Source organism: Patella vulgata, chromosome 3, assembly GCF_932274485.2.
Source record: "Patella vulgata chromosome 3, xgPatVulg1.2, whole genome shotgun sequence".
Taxonomy (NCBI): domain Eukaryota; kingdom Metazoa; phylum Mollusca; class Gastropoda; family Patellidae; genus Patella; species Patella vulgata.
The window spans coordinates 40067666-40089676 of record NC_065881.2 but is presented as its reverse complement, the minus strand read 5'-3'; the positions used below and the strand labels follow the sequence as shown (position 1 = coordinate 40089676).

General features: G+C 36.3%; 1 protein-coding gene across 6 annotated transcripts; it reads left to right on the top strand.

Moving 5' to 3' along the window:
* The first annotated feature begins 2875 nt into the window (after nt 1-2875).
* On the top strand, nt 2876-20025 carry LOC126814544 (large neutral amino acids transporter small subunit 1). 6 transcript variants are annotated; one of them, XM_050539770.2, is made up of 11 exons: nt 2886-6350; nt 6463-6591; nt 7475-7577; nt 7885-8067; nt 11145-11268; nt 11898-12001; nt 14224-14320; nt 14570-14719; nt 15101-15278; nt 17298-17369; nt 19332-20025. In XM_050539770.2, exons 1-10 carry the CDS (start codon nt 5903-5905, stop codon nt 17351-17353), a joined length of 1572 nt encoding a protein of 523 aa, XP_050395727.1. In that variant the 5' UTR covers nt 2886-5902; the 3' UTR covers nt 17354-17369; nt 19332-20025. The 6 variants fall into 6 exon arrangements, 3 of the variants coding, with proteins under 3 accessions (XP_050395729.1, XP_050395727.1, XP_050395728.1); XM_050539771.2 differs by lacking the exon at nt 7885-8067 and adding an exon at nt 10145-10189 and having other exon boundaries at nt 2891-6350; XR_007677651.2 differs by lacking the exons at nt 14224-14320; nt 14570-14719; nt 15101-15278; nt 17298-17369; nt 19332-20025 and having other exon boundaries at nt 2877-6350; nt 7885-8020.
* Nucleotides 20026-22011: the final 1986 nt, after the last annotated feature.

The following is a 22011-nucleotide window of genomic DNA, read 5'->3' as shown; positions in this document are numbered from 1 at the left end:
GGAGGGCAAGGTTATGGTTGCAGCACACCAGTTACAATTCCAAAACAAGCAGTGGTGTTTCTGTGGCATATTGCTACCCTAGATACATTTCGCTCACTATCCGATAGATTTGGAATATTATTATCTAAACCAACAACGCAATGTATATGCCACAGAGTTTCTAATGAAAACAACTATTAAATGGCTATTACCTCACAAACGTCAAGAAATTTATAACTATTTTGCTGAATATTGTAAATTTCCCTATGGTGGCTGATAGTGGCCATGTTAAATCTCGCCCTTTTCATAGCGCGACAACACGACATCACGACAGTATTGACGCAATCATACGACACTTAACTCTGTCGTATCATCGTGTTATTTTTATCGTAACGTCGAGATGTCGACTTATTGTCCTAGTCTCTTTCTACAAGTCACAAAAATACAGCTGTACTCATTACATCAGATACATATAAATAGATACATATAAATAAGACTCGTCAAAAGAGATAATAGGAAAACGTTGATTCGTTTTCTAAAAAAAAATGAAACATTTTGCGCCCAAAATTGAATTATATTTGGTATTATATTCAAAAAATCTAGAATTATAATAGCAGGACAAAAGTGAGTCAGCTATGTTAATTCCTTGAATAAGAAGTGGTGTCGGTAGGTATCGAACAAGTATGCATTGCCTCGTGTACGACACCCACCAATACTTATAGATTACTGAAGCGATAGTTTAGAAGCGATTTCAGAAGATTTCCAATTTATTTTATTAGAGTGGGAAGGGGATTATATAAAACCTCAAATCAGACCACATAAAATCACCGCATTGGTGTAGCACGCCATCCCAATAAGTGCAGGGGAGGTTTTTTATGAGGTGAAGAAAGCGATTTGCAGCTGTTATTGACCTTATCGCATATTCATCCGTTTGGCATCACTAATGGGATCGGGGCCTAGATGATTAAAAATAGGCCCAGTATTGCCTTCAGCTATGAACACACTCCGAAAGTCCCCTACGCACCCCCCCCCCTCTTATTTTGTTTAACAAATAATTTCGGAATCAATAAAATGGTAGGTCCCTATCAATGATGTTTGACACGACTGGAAATTAATGTGTCTAAAATTGATTAAACAACATAGGGTAGTAAATATTACATTTTGAATCCGTATCAATGATACATTTAGGGTAGTAAATATTACATTTTGAATCCGTATCAATGATACATTTACTCAAAATGTTCCTTCCAATGGATCACCATTTAACTTGAAAACAAGGGAAGCAGCCGATCGAAGAAAAAAAGATTTTAAAAAACAAGTTTCAATATGATAGTAGTGGTTCGGTCATGCATTTACATCTGTGGGTGTCATCCTTTCTTTGAAAGTAATGATTGTGCCAGATTTGAACAAAGTCCATCTAGATTCGCGGCCTGTAGGTAAAGTGTTGACAGATAAAACGTAAAAAAAAAAAACCAGACCTATAAAAATATATTTTCTAAAACTATTTTAATTTTGAAATTATATTATTTTCACATGTGCTAAGTGTTTTAGTGAATAGTTATAGAAAGGGTCTTGTAGATTAAGACTATAGCGCATGTGCACTGTGCAGTTTTAAACTTCCGAGACGACAAGTCGATGATACGACAGTTTCGCTTTTTGTCGTGCCGTCGTATCATCGACTTGTCGTGGCGATAAGTCGATGATACGACGGCACGACAAAATCGGGTCGATGACACGACAAAATCACGCGATCTTACGACAGTTTGTTCTGTCGTAAGATCGCGTGATTTTGTCGTAAGATCGTGTGATTTTGTCGTGTCGTCGTATCATCGACTTACAGTGGCGATAAGTCGATGATACGACGGCACGACAAAATCACACGATCTTACGATAAAATCGGGCGATCTTACGACAGAACAAACTGTCGTAAGATCGTCTGATTTTGTCGTATCATCGACCTTATTTTGTCGTGCTGTCGTATCATCGACTTATCGCCACGACAAGTCGATGATACGACAAAACACTAAACTGTCGTATCGTCGACTTGTCGTCTCGGAAGTTTAAAACTGCACATGCGCTATAGTCTTTTCTTTATCTACAAGACCCTTCTATAAATATTCGCTAAAACACTTAGCACATGTGAAAACAATATAATTTCAAAGTTAAAAGAGTTTAAGAAAATATATTTTTATAGGTCTGGGGTTTTTGTTTTTGTTTTTTTTTTTACATTTGATCTGTCAACACTCTACCTACAGGCCGCGAATCTAGATGGAATTTGTTCAAATTTGGCACAATCATTACTTTCAAAGAAAGGATGGCACTCTCGGAGGTAAATGCATGACCGAAGCACTACTGTCACATTGAAACCTGTTTTTTTTTTTTTTAAAAATCTGTTTTCTTCGATCGACTGTTACCCTTGTTTCAAGTTAAATGATGATCTATTGGAAAGAACGTATTGAGTAAATGTACGTTATCACTAATATGGATTCAATATGTAATATTTCTCATGTTGTTTAATCAATTTTTGACATATTATTTTCCAGTTGTATCAAACATCATTGATACCATTTTATTGATTCTGGAATTATTTGTAAAACTAAATAAGAGACGTGGGGGTGGGGGGTATGAGGCTTTTAGGGTGTATTCATAGTTGAAGATATTACTTGGCCTATTTTTACTCATCTAGGCCTCAATCCCATTAGTGATGTCAAACGGATGCAAGCCTATATGCGATAAGGTCAATAACGGCTGCGACTCGTTTTCTCCACCTCATAAAAAAAACTCCTGCATCTATTGGGGTGACGTGGGGGGGGGGGGGTATGAGGCTTTTAGAGTGTGTTCATAGTTGAAGATATTACTGGGCCTATTTTTACTCATCTAGGCCTCAATCCCATTAGTGATTTCAAACGGGAGAGAGAGAGAGGGAGAGAGAGAAATGGGGTTTAACGTCCACTCGACACAAATTAGGTCATTTCGGGACTAACATGATTTAATTTTATTTCAATAAATCGTTTGCGCGTAGGGGTCTTTAGCAGTGGGAGGAAACCGGAGAAAACCCACGAGGTTGGACAGGCGACCCTACTCCTTGTCACGTACAACCGGGGATTCGAAACCACGCCAGTTGACTCAATGACAGGCTGCGAATCGTTTTATCCATCTCATTCAAAAAAACTCCTGCAACTATTGGGGTGACGTGCTGCACTATGATAAAAATAATGCTGTGATTTTAAAGAATGTGGCCCGATTTGGTTTTTCTACAATCACCTTCCCACCCTGTCTTCTGATATCTCTTTTAAACTATCGCTCCAGTCATCTATAAATATTGGTGGGTGTCGTACACATGGCAATGAATGCTTACTTGTTCGATACCTCCCGACACCACTTTTTCTTCAAGGAATTAACTTAGCTAACTCACTTTGGTCCTGCTATTGTAATTCTAGATTTTTTAATATAATACCAAATATAATTCACTTGTGGGCACAAAATGTTTCATTATTTTGAGAAAACAAATAATTAATCAACGTTTTCCTACTATCTTTTATATTTATCAAATCTGCTACTTAGGCCTATATATGATGTAATGAGTACAGCTGTATTTTTGTGACTTGTAGAAAGAGACTAGGACAATAAGTCGACATCTCGACGTTACGATAAAAATAACACGATGATACGACAGAATGAAGTGTCGTATGATTGCGTCAATACTGTCGTGATGTCGTGTTGTCGCGTTATGAAAAGGGCGAGATTTAACATGGCCACTATCAGCCACCATAATTTCCCGGAACAATCGGACCTGTCGGTGTGGCCGTCATATCCGAATTAAAGCGCCCAAGATGAAGGACAATCGAATATCATACATCAACCGCAAAAAGTTCACAGGGTCGTACTCCAGGCTGTATGTGATCATCGAATTCGATTCACTCATGTTCACACCGACTGGTCTGGGTGTATACACATGACGCTTATAACTATTTTGCTGAATATTGTAAATTTCCCGGAACAATCGGACCTGTCGGTGTGGCCGTCATATCCGAATTAAAGCGCCCAAGATGAAGGACAATCGAATATCATACATCAACCGCAAAAAGTTCACAGGGTCGTACTCCGGGCTGTATGTGATCATCGAATTCGATTCACTCATGTTCACACCGACTGGTCTGGGTGTATACACATGACGCTTATAGGGTTTTGACGAATTCTTGAATTTCAGGAGGGAGAATTCCTACTTGGGGACCCAGTCTGCCCTCTACAGCCATGGCTTATGACTTCACACAATGATTTGGGGAAATTGACCCGTAATCAAAAAAAAAAAATATTTAATAAACAGCTCATTTCTGCGATAGAACGTGCCTTTGGGCAACTGAAAGGACGCTGAGTGTCCTTTTCTAACTCCTGGAATCGTTGCACCAAGATGTAGAATAGATGTAAAATAAACACAACACTACTGTGGAATGGAAATATGGCATTTTTAATCGGAGCAAATTGTCAAGAATAATTCTTCCGTCGCCTAAACTTAATCTGCAAATATAACTTCGATCAAAAAATTTAATTGCTGCCATGTTGAATAATTGGATTATGGGTTACTTCGGCCTGGCGCGAGTAAGCCGTTTAAATGACGTCATCGGTAACCCGAACGCACTCGTGGAGGCTCATTCCAAATTCCAAATTCCAAATGCGAAATTCCAAATTCATGTATTACCAATCAAATAGCAAATTGGCAGCCCCCGTCAATTAAACAAATTAGAATTTAAATAAATTGTAATTTTACACAACTAAATTACTAGATTCGAAATTTCAAATGCGAAATTCCAAATTCGACATAATCACGTGACAGTACTATCATCATGGCTGCTGTAGAGAAGATAATACGCCCACAGCAGCTAAATCGTCCGGACAGTCAACAAGAGTTGTCGCATATTTTTTCTTTTTTCGGTAATGAAACATTTATAATACACTAAAATCTGATTAAGAGTAACAACTTATTAACTTCAATGAAAATCAATATACTTGTTCGTCTCAAGACCTTGAACTCTGTGTATCAATCTGAAGTCAAGCGGGTGATAACTTTAGCATCTAGAGCGTCACAAGATTTTTCAAAGTGACCAAGGGCCATAACTTTGGCAGTAATTATCGGAAATCGCTGAAAATAAACAGGCTTCTTTGTCTCGTGACCTTAAACACTGTGTATAAATTTAAAGTCAATCAAATATTAACTTTAGCCTCTAGAGCGTCCACAAGATTTTTTGAAGTGATCAAGGGCCATAACTCTGGAAGTAATTATTGGGAATCGGTGAAAATCATTAGGTTTCTTCGTCTCATGACCTTTTAAACACTGTGTATAAATTTAAAGTCAATCGGATATTAACTTTAGCCTCCTAGAGCGTCCAAAAGCAATTGTGGGCGCTTGACGGACGGACGGACGGGGCGACGACAATATACGACCACATTATACGATCGCATTTGGAATTTGGAATGAGCCTTCTGGGCTTTCGTAGACCCACGCATCCGATAGGTAAACTGGCACTAATTAGTTGTGTAAAATTACAATTTATTTAAATTCTAATTTGTTTAATTGAGGGGTTCTGCCAATTTGCTATTTTATTGGTAAGACATGAATTTGGAATTTAGCATTTGGAATTTGGAATGAGCCTTCTGGGCTTTCGTAGGCAAACGTTCTAATGCTGGTTAAAAGTATACGGTGAAGTAAATAGAGCGAGTGTTTATCTTTTGATAATATTCAAAGACGAGTTATAGTGTATAGTATAGAATTGAACTTGCTATTGGTGTATACATCTACTAATATATCATGTGTGTAACCTGAGCAAGTCCTAAAACTCGCTATATTATATAGGCCTAGTAGGTTACAAGGCATAGAGTTCGAACATAAGTCATAAGCCATAGCGCTACAGAGAGCACGGCAGATATGGAATTAACAGGCGATGAGGAGATTACTGTAACAAAAGTCAAACTAAAGCGGTCAATTAATTTTGCTTCAACAACTTCTATATTATTAACGAATATTGGTGGTTCTGCTATTTTCATTTCACCATCAGCCATTCTGCATTATTCTGGTTCACCAATAGTGGCACTTATACTCTGGTTAATATCAGGAATTTTGAATGCAGGACTGGCTTTCTGCTTTGTAGAAATAGGACTTTTATTTCCAAAAGCTGGAGGTCCATACTTTTACATTTTAGAAGTCTTTGGTTCATTGTATGGCTTCATTTTCCTGTGGGGATTTGTTTCATTAATATTTGCATCATCATGGGCCATATCATCTTACTCAGCAGCAATTTATTTAGTGACAGCTGTAAGTCCAAGTTGTCCATATCCAGATTTAGCCGTGAAGATTTTGGCAGGATGGATTATAGGTAATTATGTATTTGACATTTTCTAACTAACACTTGGACCCCCTGCTTATATGGATTTCATTTTGATGGATATGTTCTGTATTTTATTTCAATGCAATAATAATATTTTCAGTAACATTAGTGGTTTTGAATTGTACCTACATGAAATTGGTAACAAAAATACAAGGTATTTTAAGTATGGCAAAGATTTTAGCATTGTTGTTAATTATTGTGACCGGGTTATTACAGTTGTCAAATTCAGGTGAGTTTTGAATTGAATCCAAATATTTAGTTGCTTTCGGTTCTGGACTCAAGCCTGGAAATATGGCACCTGTCACTACAATGCCAGGCACAAATTCATACTTCGTCAGACACAATTCCTCTGCTGCCTGTCATTTTGTGTGGCACAGATTTGTCATTCTACCGTTTTTTTTTATTGATATTAATACATATCGGACACAAAGATAACAATGTCAACTACTAGTTCAGTAGTGCATGACATGTACCCCATTTCATTTATTTTGAGTTCATTTGATCGAATACCAAATACTCTATATACCAGTGTTCACTTTAAAGCTGAAAACACATTTATATTCGTAGGAATTATACAGATCATTAAGTTTGTGTGGTGAAAATGCATGGACTGGAATTTATGTGAGCTTTGATCAATAATAGATGGCCATACAAAAAACAGTACCGTAGAACCGAATAGACTTATCAATAAATCATCATAAATTAGGAGATTAAACATACATTATGCAAGAGCTAAATCTGTGTATTGCAGGTCTTTCTTTAGGCCTGAAATGTTATCTGAATTATTAATTAGACATTAATTCACTTATCCAGACCATAATCAACTCTCGATGTCATCGCTAGCCTGCGATATTTACTGGATTAGGATCTGATTTGCTGCTCAACTTTCATTCATGATTTAATCATGAAATGGATAATCAAGACTATGTTTTTTTATTGTACCGAGGCTAGTGAGAACTGCCAGCTCTTTATCTAATCTCCCATAATATATCTTTAACTAAATGATCATATGGAAGTTGAATCCTGTCAAAAACTGACACTATATTTTGATATTCAGAGAAAATATTGTTGAAGATTTGAATACTTTCAGATTTTTACATTTGTTTTGTCAGAAAAAAATAACTTGGTAACACTAATAAATATAGAAGATAGATCTATTGATGTTGGGAGCTTAGCACTGGGATTGTTTGCTGGTTTTTTCAATTATGGTGGTTGGTGAGTACATTTTTATGCACCAATATTTTAATGTGGTCGAATACTGCTGTCCCCTCTGTGCATCCTGCTGTCCTTCTGTCGTTCACGATTCTGAATAGCACAATATTTCTTCATGAAATATGTGGGTCGTTAACCTCATTAAAATGAATAACCTATTGATTTGTTTTGCTGCCTGGCAATAATTGTAAATTGCTACTGGTATGTACAAGCTTATTCTCTTAGCCCCCCCCCCCCACACACACACAGCCCCCACATGTGTACTAATACTTTAATTAAAGGAATTAATAGATTGTTGTTATATTTTAAGGTCAGGTTTTATCAGGTATTTGTTAGTATTTCATTCTGAGAAGCACTGGCTGTCTGGCTCACTATGGTGTTGGCGAAAGTTCCTCTGGATTTTCACCATGGTTTCCCGTTGTCAGTGGTGCAGGATGGAGGGTCCGGTAAGAACGGAGGCCAGTCAGTTGGATAGAAAAAACAAAAAAACAAGGTCCTGTAAACCCTTTGGTGTACAGAAAAAAGAACCTATGCCAGTTAGAATTTGATGAAGAGTAGGCAGAATCACAGCCCTGGGAGAAATTTCCCTCATAGCACATTGCATGATCTATGCCTGTCTTCATTTGCCCGGTTGGTGCAGATGGTAGGACGTCAAACCTCATCTCATGGTTTTCCGAAAAAAAGTCATCAAAGCTTCCTATTCATTCACTACATGAAAAACAAGATTTGAAAAAAAACCAATCTGATTGAAACACAGATCCTATTTTGTTTCGTTTTTTACAGTTCAAAATTTCATTTTACTTGTCTTTACTGCACTAGGATCTGGAAGAGTTGTTATATAACCTGCTTTCTGGTTAATGTGTGGGATTAGCCAATGAAACGGTCTGTTGCAGTGAGTTCTTGGCGTGTGATGCACAGAACAGTTGCTGTGGGTATCCTGCTGATTGGTTAATCAAATGTCTGATGCAATGGGGTCAAAAGCCGCCCGTATGACCCCTGATGCAACCTCCCACTACAGCTGGTCAGATTTTCATGTAGTAGAGGCCATCGAAAGTATAAAAAAATGAAATGAAATATAGATCTGTATTTTAAACAGATTGGCAAAAAACCTTTTTAAAGTGAAAATTGCATATTTTTTAATCACTACTATACAATCATAGGGATCGTTCTAGCACTTAAAAAAGCATTCACATAAAAATTGGAAATAATTTCTACTTACTGACAGTATTTGGAATTTGTATCAATTCTTTTTACTGAACAACTAAATCTACACAAGTTGACTCGATTGGCAAGGTCCGTGGTTAAACAGATAAGAATAATGATGACTGGTTGAGCGAGACTTTTCAAACCTGCACACATGATAATAACACTGTAAAGTCAAAGTTGGATTTAAAAAGAAAATGATATATTTGCCAATTTCTCGACTGACACAAATGAATTATAGGATTTAGAATTATTCGTTAACAGGGTAGGACTATGTGTATAAATGCCATGTATTTTAAGGCTTTATTTTAGCATATTTTAAACATTTGACTTAAAAAAAAATACAATTCTCGCTTTAAATTATTTACAGTATGATAATCACAATGAACATAAAAAATTGTTATTCCTGTGACAAATTCAAATATACACCCATCTACTGTGTTTTGGGCAATAGCTAACAGTGAATATAGATGTAACTCCTGCAATGATGTAACAATGTTTAGAAGTGTGTATAATAAAGACCAGTATACATTAATCAGCTGAGTAGAATATGTAGTGGGAGTTATATGTACCGGTAACTTTAATTTAAATAACCAAATTAAGTTGCCAATCGTTCATATATTTATTACCCGTACAGGCCTCCATAATTACCAACCTATCACAGCATCGCGTTCGGATTACGCCGAATCTCGCCTTCATATTCTGCTTCGCTTTCAGAAGTCGTTTGCTAGCGTCAGGACAACTGAAAAAAGGAGTTCAACCTCCTTCCTCCCCACCTCCAGCCTTTGTGATATTTAATTATGAAACTGACACAAGTTATGGTAGCTATCAGATTTGAGATATCCCTATGTTATAAATATTCCAATATTGCCAAAGATTTAAATTGTTATGATTATAATTAGACCTTAATAAATGCTAATGTTAATAATTTGAGTTTATTTAAATTGCCCAATAACTCACAGTGATTATAACTATCTGCATAAAAATAAACACTTGTCTATAATATAAAATTTGGGATTCTTTCAGTTACCTTTGTTTTGGCCTTTGAAAACAATATGGTAACAAACCTGCCTTTTAAGACTAGAATATTAAAATGGCTACAAAATGTGCGAAGTAAGACTGTCGCTTTGTTACACTTTTTTTATTGTTGCTTATGTAAGGGATAAGTATTAGAAAATATTTGAGTAAGAACAAGAAAAACATGATGGCGAGTAAGGTATTTGTCCAGAGAGTTTCCTATAAACCCCTTGAAAAGCATTGTTTAATACCTTAGTAATTAAGAAACCCACTCATGGCTGCAGCTGTTTGATGAAAGTATAACAGAAAAATATGTAAAGAAATTATTTCGTTTTTATTTATCATTAAAGGCAGGTTATTACAATTCTTATGGAAGAAGTCCAAAACCCATCAAAGTAAGTTTTGTTTTATGACAGAGAATTAATTGTGCTGTAGTGTGCTGTGAGGGATATTTCTTCTGGACAGCTGTGCGTCTGGTTTCCAGTCCTTACTGATAATGAACTAGTTATGGTTAGTGGACATGTGACCCAAATTCTTTTTCAATAGCCAAAAACAGTTTTTATGTACCAATATTGAAATTGTGTGGTTCATTATCATAAGCTCCATCAGTAAATCTGTTGATCTGACAGTAAATCCATCCATTAAAGTTGTTATTTTAGAATATATATACATTCTTTAGGTAAAAATGACCTGAAATTATTTTCAGAGTTGTTGCCCTTGATTGTATCCCAATATCCTTTGCTTGAAATTTAGATAAAGTTGTATTATCTTCTTGGAATTTGTAAGATTTGTCAAAAAAACCAGATCAAACTAAAACAAATTCTGATAATTACGTCTGGCTTTATTCCCTTTGCTCAATTACCAGAGGTGGGAACTCCAGTCCTACGACTTGGAATCAAGTCCAACTTAAGTCACATCAATGACCCGACTTGAAATATTTATTGCGACACGAGACTCGACTCTGATTATACGGTTGTGACGATTTGTGACTTGAAAGAGCTTAGGACTTGAGTTGTAGCGAGGGGACTTAACTCCAACTTACCTTATTTGCCATGAATTGCTGACTCTTTTGATGAACTGGTGACTTGAATAGGACTTGGCCTTTGTGAAGATTTGGGACTGGACTGGAATCGGTACTAAAGTCAGCGACTTGGGACTCGACTCAGACTTGACTTGCAGTGATTAGGGGCTCAAGGTCCTGCGACTTGTTCCAACCTCTGTTAATACATTTTATAAAATCTTGTAATATAGGTATAGTTGTTCATGACACATAGATTGTCAATTATCAGTAATTTAGTGCAAAGTATAGTTCTTTTAATTTGTGTTATTAAATTAATTCTTTCCTTACAGAACATTACCCAAATCAGTGTTTTTATCATTCAGCATTATGATCTGTCTGTATGTATTAGCTAATTTTAGTTATGTATTGCTACTCACACCTGCACAGATGTTTTCATCAGATGCTGTAGCTATTGTAAGTAGCCTATTGACAATTTGTTTGTGTGCATAATGTAAGTCTTAATACAATCTTAATAGAATTTAAAATAGCATCACACATAGCTGTGATTAAAAATATTCAAATGGGTACATGGTTAAATTTTGTGCTTTTTATATGTGAATTTCAAAGTTATCTCTCCAAAATATACCCCAAAGATATTGTTGTGTTAGTAAATACTGCAAAAGTTATCAAACCAGATTGATTTAGAAACTCTAGGAAAAACATAAACATTGGGTAATTATTCTTCGCTCTAATAAAATCTTTTTGAGAAAATCTAGAGATAAGGGAGCATAATTTATAGGTGACACCATAGAGCAGGCGGTCCCATGTAACCTCATTGTTTACCTTACAGCATTGTTTTCCTGTACATTCATTACGTTCTGGTGTGTTAACAAATGTTAGTTTTTTTGTTGTTGAAATGGAATATGATCCCGATACGTTGAAATACGGTTCTCTTACCAATGATAAGGACACATAGAACCAAGTTTTTACTAGCGACGCCTGGTGTGAATTTTTTCAGCGAGGACGTCCATTGAGCAGTCTTTAAAAATTTTGTAATAAAATGATTTTCCTTTTTTAATAATAGCAACTGTTGTAATTTTCAGTTGGCAATGCAGCAGGTTCATCCAGTACTTGGTGTTGTGGTGTCTATATTAGTGGCCTTTTGTTCTATAAGTGTCCTAAATGTTTTAATTATGGGACAGCCCAGGTATGTATCAGTGAATCAATCTCACTTTTAAAAAGATGTTCCATTAAAGATACATTATGGGAGATTAGATAGAGTTGGCAGGTCTCACTATAATAGTTAAAAACTAAATAATGTTAAGGGAATTTGCGGAAAATTTCAATCAAATTGATTCACTCTGAACCGAGAATTTAGCGATTGAATTTTCAGCCTAGCCTCCCTCGATCATCATTACTAAAGTCGGTACGATAAAAAACATAGTCTCGATTATCCATTTCGTGATTAAATCATGAATGAAAGTTGAGCAGCAAATCGGATCATAATCCCGTAAACATTGCAGGCTAGCGTTGACATCGAGAGTTGATTATGGTCTGGATAAGTTAATTAATTAATAACTGAGATAACATTTCAGGCCTAAATAAAGACCTGCAATAGGCAGATTTAGCTCTTGCATAATGTATGTTTAATCAAATTTTACATAATCTTGAGTACATATTAGCATGGATTAGGCTGTGAGAAATGTAAATTGGGCATCATTACTTTAAGGCCGGGGAGTGCTGAAAAACCATAGGGTTTCTCCTCCCATGACCGAAATGCTTCATACCAATTTTGAAGTAAATCTTATCAAAACTGTAGCCTTTAATTTATTGGTAAGACGTTCTGCAAAGGAGAGGTAACTCCAGAACCAAAGTTTGCAGAACAGTGAAAACCAATATGATTCACCCTCTCATGACCCCAATGCATCATACCAAATTTTAGTCTCGGTCACCCAGAACCTCCTAGTCTTCAACGTACGGAGGGTTTGGGACCGTTGTCAATATTTGACGAAAAGTCCATTGCCCATGTGTAACCAGGAGTTTGGTTTTTATACGCCCACATTGAAATGTAGTCGTATATTGTCGTCGCCCCCGTCCGTCTGTCGGTCTGGCGTTCACAATTGATTGTGGACGCTCTAGAGGCTAAAGTTAATATCCGATTGACTTTAAATTTATACACAGTGTTTAAGGTCATTGATTTTCAGCGATTTCCGATCATTACTGCCAGAGTTATGACCCTTGACCACTTCAAAATATCTTGTGGACACTCTAGAGGCCAAAGTTAATATCTGATTGACTTTAAATTTATACACAGTGTTTAAGGTTAGAGATGAAGAGGTCTATTGATTTTCAGCAATTTCCGATAATTACTGCCAGAGTTATGGCCCTTTATCATTTCAAAATATCTTGTGGATGCTCTAGAAGCTAAAGTTATCATCCGATTGACTTTAAATTTATACACAGTGTTTAAGGTCATGAGACGAAGAAGTCTATTCATTTTCAGCGATTTTCGATAATTACTGCCAGAGTTATGGCCGTTGATCACTTCAAAAAATCTTGTAAATGCTCTAGAGGCTAAAGTTAATATCCGATTGACTTTAAATTTATACACAGTGTTTGAGGTCATGAGACAAAGACCCATATTGATTTTCAACGATTTCCGATAATTACTGCCAAAGTTATGGCCCTTGATCACTATGTGACACTATAGAGGCTAAAGTAATCATCCGATTGACTTCAGGTTGATACACAGAGTTTAAGGTCTTGAGACGAACAAGTATATGATGTTAAAAGTTTCGTATACTAAAGGTTAGCATGGGGCAGAACTTTATAAAAACCAAACAAATTCTAATGGTTTTCTGATAATTACGGAATGAGTTGTTACTCTTAATCAGATTTTAATGTATTATAAATGTTTCATTACCAAAAAAATTAAAAATATGCGACAACTCTTGTTGACTGCCCGGACCATTTAGCTGCTGTGGGCGTATGTTTTGTTGCCTAGCAACCTATCTTGAAAAATCTTGTGATGCTCTAGAGGCTAAAGTTGTCATCCGATTGACTTCAGATTGAAATGAAATGGGGTTTAACGTCCTACTGGACTTCAGATTGATACACAGAGTATCTGATTTTAAAAACTGTTCAAATATATCACCATTACATTAAATGATGGTTGGGTTCGAAATTCATGAAAATTGGACCAAAACTGTCCAACAAAAAGTATGTAGTACCAAGGTTGTGGACCCTCTAGAGGTCACAATTTTTATGCGATTTTGATGATACTTAAAATATATTATTATATCTCAAACAAAGATCTTGGTTCCAAAACAGACAGTAAGCCTTTTGGGCATGATTTAAAGAGTTATCTGCCACTTAGCCATTACCTTTAATACGCTTTAGTATTTCAAGTTGCAAATCCATATTTTTCAGATTGTTGTTTGCGGCTTCAAGAGTAGGCCATATGCCAGAATTATTTCAAATGATAAGTCGTAAATTTCTCACTCCATGGCCAGCTATTATATTTTGTGTAAGTATTGTTATATTTACAGTACAACTTATCTTGTTTATATAAACTTAGTGACAATGATGATAGCCAATACAGGCTATAATAGTGTGTCGCTTACAATCAACTACAATGCTGATATTATCAGGTGTTTGAATCATTGCCTAAAAGACAGATATTCAGGTGTCCACGTTAGTGCTTGTAACACTGATATTCAGGTGTTCACTTTATTTTCGTTCGTTATAATAATTGTCATAAACCTATATTTTACAGAGTATTCCAGCATTTCTGGTTTTAATGTATGGAAATATTATCATATTTATTGATACTATTAGTCTGTTTGCTTGTTTAATGGTGTCTGCAGTTCTTGTAGCTTTACTATATCTGAGATACAAGAAGCCAAATATTAAACGTCCATTTAGAGTAAGTAATCGATACATTATTTGTGCACAATTATCCAACTCAATTTAAATATTTACTTACAAAACATAGAATCTAAAAAAAAAGAATAAATGTTAAAAAACACAACACAATTTATATGGAAAACAAATACTGGTTTATACATATATAGCACAACTAAAAGGCAATATTGTATCACTATAAATATTACCTTTTAGTTTACTAATTATCATTTGTGCTTGATAACGATAAGAGAATACTTGTCGAAATGTCGTACTAAATGTGTTTAAACCGGTGATTTTTTTGTGGTTTTTTTTAATGTCCTCAATCACTAACTGACTTTTACTGTACTTAGACTGAAGCATAAAGAGAGTTTTTATTTATCATATATCTGTTTATTTGCAGGTACCAATTATTTTACCTATATTGATGTTATTTATAGATATTCTTTTATTAAGTATGTCTATATATAAAAAACCTCAAGAACTGGGAACATGTCTGTTTATTTTATCACTCAGTTTACCTGTTTATCTCGTTACTGTTGTATGGAAAAACAAACCTAAAAAATTTCAAGATTTAATGGGTAAGAATAGATTTTTATATGGCCACATTTTCATGTAGACGTATTATGCCGTCACCTCTGCAACAGTTTGTGGTGGCACGGTTTGAGTTCGAACCCGTCGTCCAAGTTTATCCCAAAGGCGTTCGATTGGATTCATGTCGAGAGACATAGCGGGCCAATCCATAACACGGACATGGTGATTGTTCAGAAAGTCTCTTGTCAACATGACAGTGTGGGTCGGGCATTGTCATACTGGAAAACCATCTGTCGACGGACGCCATGTTGAGCCAGCAATGGAAGCAACACTGGACGAAGGATGGCGTCAACATAATTCAACATAATGTTGAGCATTGAGATTGCCTTGGACCACCACCAACTGGGACCTTAAGTTGACGTTGATAGCGCCCCAAACCATGACGCCACCTCCCCCGAAACGATCCCTTTCCAGCACACAGTTACGAGCAACGGGTTCATGTCGACGTCGGTAGATACGCTGACGTCCATCAGGAAAACTGAGGTTGAATCAGGATTCGCCATGGTGTGTTGTGCAGATACCCCTGATTTGTGGCCCATTGCTGTCTGGCAAGTCGATGACGATGCAAAAGGATTTGACCTTGGTAAGGTAGACAGCAGCGTAACCCAAGAGCAGCCAGGTGCCTTTGGACTGTTTGAGGGCTGATCTGACGTTGCCGTGTTCGAACAGTTCCTCTGACAGTATCAGTAGCTGACTGGAACTTATTGCGCACATGCTGTAGTCGGATGTGGCGATGTTGAGCAGCGGTTGTTACAGGTTGCGCTCCAGGTCGGGGTCGATCGGCAACTTTTCCAGTGGCGTGGAAGCGTTGTCTGAGGCAAGCAATGGTCGATGGGTGGACATTAAAGTGTCTGGCGACGGCTACCTGTGAAGCCCCCTGATCCAGCATGCCAATGGCTCTGTTCCTGTTTTCTTGTGTAAGGCATGGCATTTTTCTGAAGTGATGATTGTTGAAATTTTGATCTGTATTTAAAGGGCCAGAGTGCAGGTAATGCACTTGTCTACGATATCATCCTAGGTGGAAGTGGATGTAAAACTCTAGAAACGAACGAACGAACGAACGAAAAGTTAATGCACGTGCAAAATGTGTGACATAGGACTGCTTAAAATCGTGAAAAAAGACAAGTGTTGCGTTTGCAAGTTCATTACCGGGAACTGATATTGGGTTCAAACCCAGAACTCCACAAAAAGAGACCCATAAGATAGGAAAGCCCAAGAAAACATTTACCAGAAATATTTCACGAATTAGGCATTGCGTTTTTAATGACTTTGAGTTAATACAAAGGTTGTGGACCCTCTAGAGGTCACAATTTTTATCCGATTTTGATGAAACTTAAAACATGTCTTTATATCCAAAAGATCTCAGTCCCTTTTGATATTTGCGCATTTCAGTCCATAACTTTCTGGATTATAGCCCCTGATTGTACAAGAAAATCGCTTTTGTTTTTAGCTTGTTCTCTATCCATCTCTTGCAAAATGTGGGCATATCTTGCCTGGCAGCCACTGGTTGTTAATATTGGATAGAAGAAATGCATAATTTTAATTTTGACTATGAGTTTAAATATGCCTGATAATAACTAAGTTTTGATGACTAACTTGCCTTAAAAAATCACAATAGCCTGAACTCTGTAAATGTTGTTGTATATTGTCATTCTCCCTGACCATGTTCGCCTGACAACTCTTATAGGCTAATTCAACTGCTTGTCACTATGAACTGTTCAACTTATATTCACATATATGTTCACATCATTATAGTTATGGCACTGTCATAGAAACACTGCAATAACTCTATGTGTCAAACTTACTCCGATTGATTAACTGTTCATATGGATGAACTGCCCAATGCATCAAAACATTGTATTCACAGGTCATAGTTTTTATGCGCTCACATTTAATGTGGACATGTATTGTCGTCACCTGGTGTCATTCCTTTAGGCCACAAGGAAGAACCCAATCAAAATTCAGAATTTATTGATTTCAACATTTTACTTTTATTACTTTTTCAGCTAGAATAACCTTATTCCTCAAGACATTATTCATTTTAGAAAAATCAGCAGAATAGAGCTGAAGAGAATTGGGTAAATTTTTTTCCCCCACCTTTTAAAGAAAGCAATCGACTATTGAAATGGGTCTGTCTGTCCGTCACACTTTTCTAGACACAATAACTTTCCTTCTTGGTGTAGGTGTTTATTAGGCGAATGCCTTGATGGAGTTCGAAGACCCGATAACCTTAGTTCTATTTAAGTGAGTGATGAAACTTGGTGTATAGTTTCATTACATCAATACCTCAACTAAGTTTGATAATGAGCATTTTCTGCTCAGGGTAAGCAGAGCGATAAGGAATTTGATTGTTTGAGATTTTGGAACACAATAACTCTCTCTCAAATTGAGGTAGAATGTTCAAACTTGATGTAGACAGTCATTAGGTGAATGTCTAAATTGAGCTTGAAGATGAACATTGTCTGCTTACTTGACTAATTGAGCTAGAATGTTCACACTTGCTTTAGGTGTTTATTAGGTGAATACCTTCTTGGGGTGGAAGATAAGCATTTTCTGCGTAGAGTAAGCAGAGAAAAGCAATTTGATTGGTTGATGCTTTGGGACACTATAACTTTGGTTCTAATTAAGCGAGAGTTCTTCACATCAGTACCTTGACTAAGTTTGATAATGAGCCTTTTTGCCTCGGGTTAAGCAGAGTGATAAGCAATTTGATTGGTTGGGACTTCAAAGCTAGACAATTTTGATTCTAATTTAGTGATAGTAGTGAAACTTTGTGTATAATTTCATTACATCAATACCTTAACCAAGTTTGATGTTGAGCATTTTCTGCTTAGCAAACTAGTGACTTCAATCTGATTGGTCGAGACTTTGGAATACAATAACTCCCTTTCTAATTGAGGTGAATGCCTTGACAGAGTTCGATCATGCACATTTTCCACTAAGGCTAAGCAGAGATAAGCAATTTGATTGGTTGAGACTTTGGAACACGATAACGTTGGTTCTAATTGATTGAGAGCAATGAAACTCTGAGTATATGTAGCCCTCCCATTGTTATAAAACTGTCGACCTGGGGAAGATAACAAATTGAAATTTATGTTTTTTAACTTTAATTAGATTCAGTAATGGCAGCCGAGAAGCACATGTACTCTTGTACTCAACAACAATAATAATAATAATCTCTAACACAGCACGTGCAACACAACAATAGGATATTACATGTATAATGAAAAGTTACATGGCTGAGACTAAAATACAATGTCCTTAGACTGCTTTTGCGCAATGGATATTTGTCTGAGAAGATGTTAATACTCCTTAGTGTTCTACCTAGGTCTACATGAAGGCTACACAAGGCAAAGATATACCGCACAAATGGAATATGGCTCTAGGTTATATGGGCAATGTTATACAAGCATTTTACAAAGCAATTTACAAAGTCTGACAGTGGTCAATTCAACATGCAATACCACTGACAGATTATAAAGATTTTCCAAATTAATTAAATGAGTGAATGAATAAAACAATACAATATCATTACAGTTGTGACCAAGTGATAAAGTCTTGCTTGGTCCAGTTGATTCTCACAATCATGTTGCCTCACTTTCAGGTGTCCGCCATTTTATTATTCCACTTGTAGCAACAATAGTTTTTGAACGCCCAGTCTGAGGGTTGTTACCTCCACCCTTTTATTTTTTGTTATAATTAATTTTGTGAAAATTAAAGCTTATCATTGACAAGAACTACAACATGTTTATTGTTGATTCCCCTTGGTCACACAGTCTTAAATCATGTGTACAAGGAATCAAAGAGTTTCACAAATGTAAACATAATTTACACAATTTTTTTTTATAGTATTATGTTATTGATCATTTAAGACCTAGTACTTTTCAGATGTAAAAATATTTCATATGTACCGATGCTTAGGCATTCACATGTCAAATCATTTATTTCTGAGATCAGTTTCAAAATTCAATTATTTTGTCATGACTTAAATATTTTGATATATTATACCCTACTTTTTTATGAAACCTTTTATTTTTCAGATTTCATGAGTGTATCACTAATTTATTTAATTTCCATGTGAAGATCCCATTTCAAGCTTTCCATGACAATATAATATTAGCAAATTCACTACAGCATTTTGCTTAAAGAAATATTGTCCAGATTATTACAGTTGTAATATTACAAATTATACAAGTTTGTAGTTCATAACAGATTCGACCAAGAGTATGCAGAAACACCGCTATCTGGGCAAATTTCTCCCAAATGACAAAAGTTATCATTCGCTTTGTATTAAATTGATATCAGTGTATTGTAAACACTCTCATTACCCGCAAAAGAATAAATATAAAACCCTTGTTGACTGCCCAGACGATTTAGCTGCTGTGGGCATATCTTTGTATTCTGCAAGTAACCAGAATGTGGTGGGTTAATCTAATGGCATGCAAAGCTCAATAATACCAATTGTAATTTGACATTGGGAAGATGAATAATGATTACATATTAATTTACATTCAAAATTGTATGTGTTACTGTGACATATCCTTATAATCCAACAAACATCTGGAATACACTATATGTAGGCTACATGTATTGATCTACATCACTACTGGACGTGTTTGCTTTGTTTTTATCTTACCGACATTATTAGTTGTTATTGTTTATGTATACATATTGTTATATTAATGCTGAAAATGTGTGTACATGTATATTTCTATTAAAACCAATCTGATAAGATTATAAGTCAGGGTTGTTTTATTTATTCACTTACAAAGAGAGTTTGACTTTCATGTCCACTCAACACAAAGCAGGTTATTTCAGAACTAACATATGGTGTATATTTATTTCAATATATTGCTTGTGTGTTGGTATCACATACAGACAGGCATTGACTCAAAACCACTAAACTTGTCTCAATGACAGTCATGATCTAAAGTGTTAAATAGACCAGGAACCCAGTGGGTCAACCTAGCTGAAAAGTGTACCAATTTTCTCCTATATGGTATCAATGCATGTATATCTGGTATCATCAGAATATAAGTCTGCCGGGTTTCTGGTGGTGGGTGTGGTATTCCACGCCCAAAATGCAATGCCCACCAACTAGGCTAGATTAGCTCAAAAGTGTACCACATGAAAATCGTACAGCAGTGTACCGTACATCTTCAGATATTACAAAAACACACTGACAGACATTTCTAGTGGTGGGGTACCCCCGACAGAGCTATGTCATTGCAAGACATTTGTACTCGTAGTGGTGGAGTATCCCTGACAAGAGTTATCTAATTTCAAGACCTCAGCTAGGCTAGATTAGCTGAAATCTGTACCACCTAAAACAGCTTTGGAGTTGTTCAGTACCACGACAGGAATCATGAATGACCACTGCCAGACAATTTGTGCGGTGGCCATTTTTGGCCGTGTCTGTTAGGGGTTACCCACCGCCGGTGGGTAACCCCTAACAGACACGGCCAAAAATGCCACGCACCCAACTAGGCTAGATTAGCGGGCACTGTTCCCGTGTTTTAAAAAATTAAAATTTTAGCCAGGATGTGTAAAATACTAATACCTAGCACGTATGGAAGAGGCAATAAACTGCGGTTGGGCAAAAAACGTTTTATGGGGCTAAAAATGCGTTTTTGAAAAAAAAATGGTTCCTGCAACCGCAGTTTATCGCCTCTCCCATACGTGCTAGGTATTAGTATTCTATACATCCTGGCACAATTTTTAATTTTTTGGACCACGGGAACAGTGCCGGCTAATCTATCCTAGATGGGGGCGTGGCATTTTTGGGCGTGTCTGTTAGGGGTTACCCACCGCACAAATTGTCTGGCAGTGGTCATTCATGATTCCCGTCGTGGTACTGATCAACTCCAAAGCTGTTTTAGGTGGTACAGATTTCAGCTAATCTAGCCTAGCTGTGGTCTCCAAATAATGTGCTAACCTGTTACAAAAGGTATGACCCTTACCCCCAACATTGTAGTGGGTGTCCATACAAGTTACATGAAGTTTACTTTCTAGAAGCTGAGGTCTCAATAGCTGAAGTAAATATTTCACAAATCTAACCAAAAGTTTTACCGGGGCTTTCCACACACCACAAAACACACCCAATGTCTCCCCATAAACGGTCATCGGTCACATGTCCGAAAAGACCCGTGCTTTGAAAATATGATTTTCAACAATCAAATAAATTTTTTTTTCGGGATTTCACTAAGTCCATCCGACCACGCCCTAAAAACGGGACTTTTTGTGTGGTCACCATCGTAACATAACTGAACCTTAACAGAAATATGGATCATTGAAAGGAAAATGTGTTTTTCGAAAATCTAACCAATGTTTGTTAGCTATGTTGAATCCTCAAATGAGAAATGGTATCAGGTAAAAAAAGTAAGCATATCATGCCTTATTCGCGACACATGCCAGTGCGTATATAATATGTAGCTAAATGAATGGTTAGGATATTGGACATCAACCAGTGTTGAATTGAAGTATATTAAAGGCCCAATACCACTCTTGTTGTAACTGAATAATATGTCCCAAGCTTTATTCTGGTCAACAAATTGTACTATTTTACAATATTCCAATTAATTGATGATACAATTTTCATCTTAACACACCTAATTTAAAAAACTCGAAAAATTCAACTAAATGATTTGAAAAGCCTAACGTAAACCTTTTCAAATGTGACTTGGGTTTTAAAATATTTTCGAACCCTCTGGACAAGTAAAA

What these genes read in the sequence shown, in the direction of transcription:
- LOC126814544 (XM_050539770.2), top strand. Translation starts at nt 5,903, where the DNA reads ATGGAATTAACAGGCGATGAGGAGATTACTGTAACAAAAGTCAAACTA. An exon ending in TTTGGCAGGATGGATTATAG is followed by an intron (nt 6,351 to 6,462) that starts GTAATTATGTAT and finishes TAATATTTTCAG; the next exon opens with TAACATTAGTGGTTTTGAAT. An exon ending in GGCCAGCTATTATATTTTGT is followed by an intron (nt 14,321 to 14,569) that starts GTAAGTATTGTT and finishes TATATTTTACAG; the next exon opens with AGTATTCCAGCATTTCTGGT.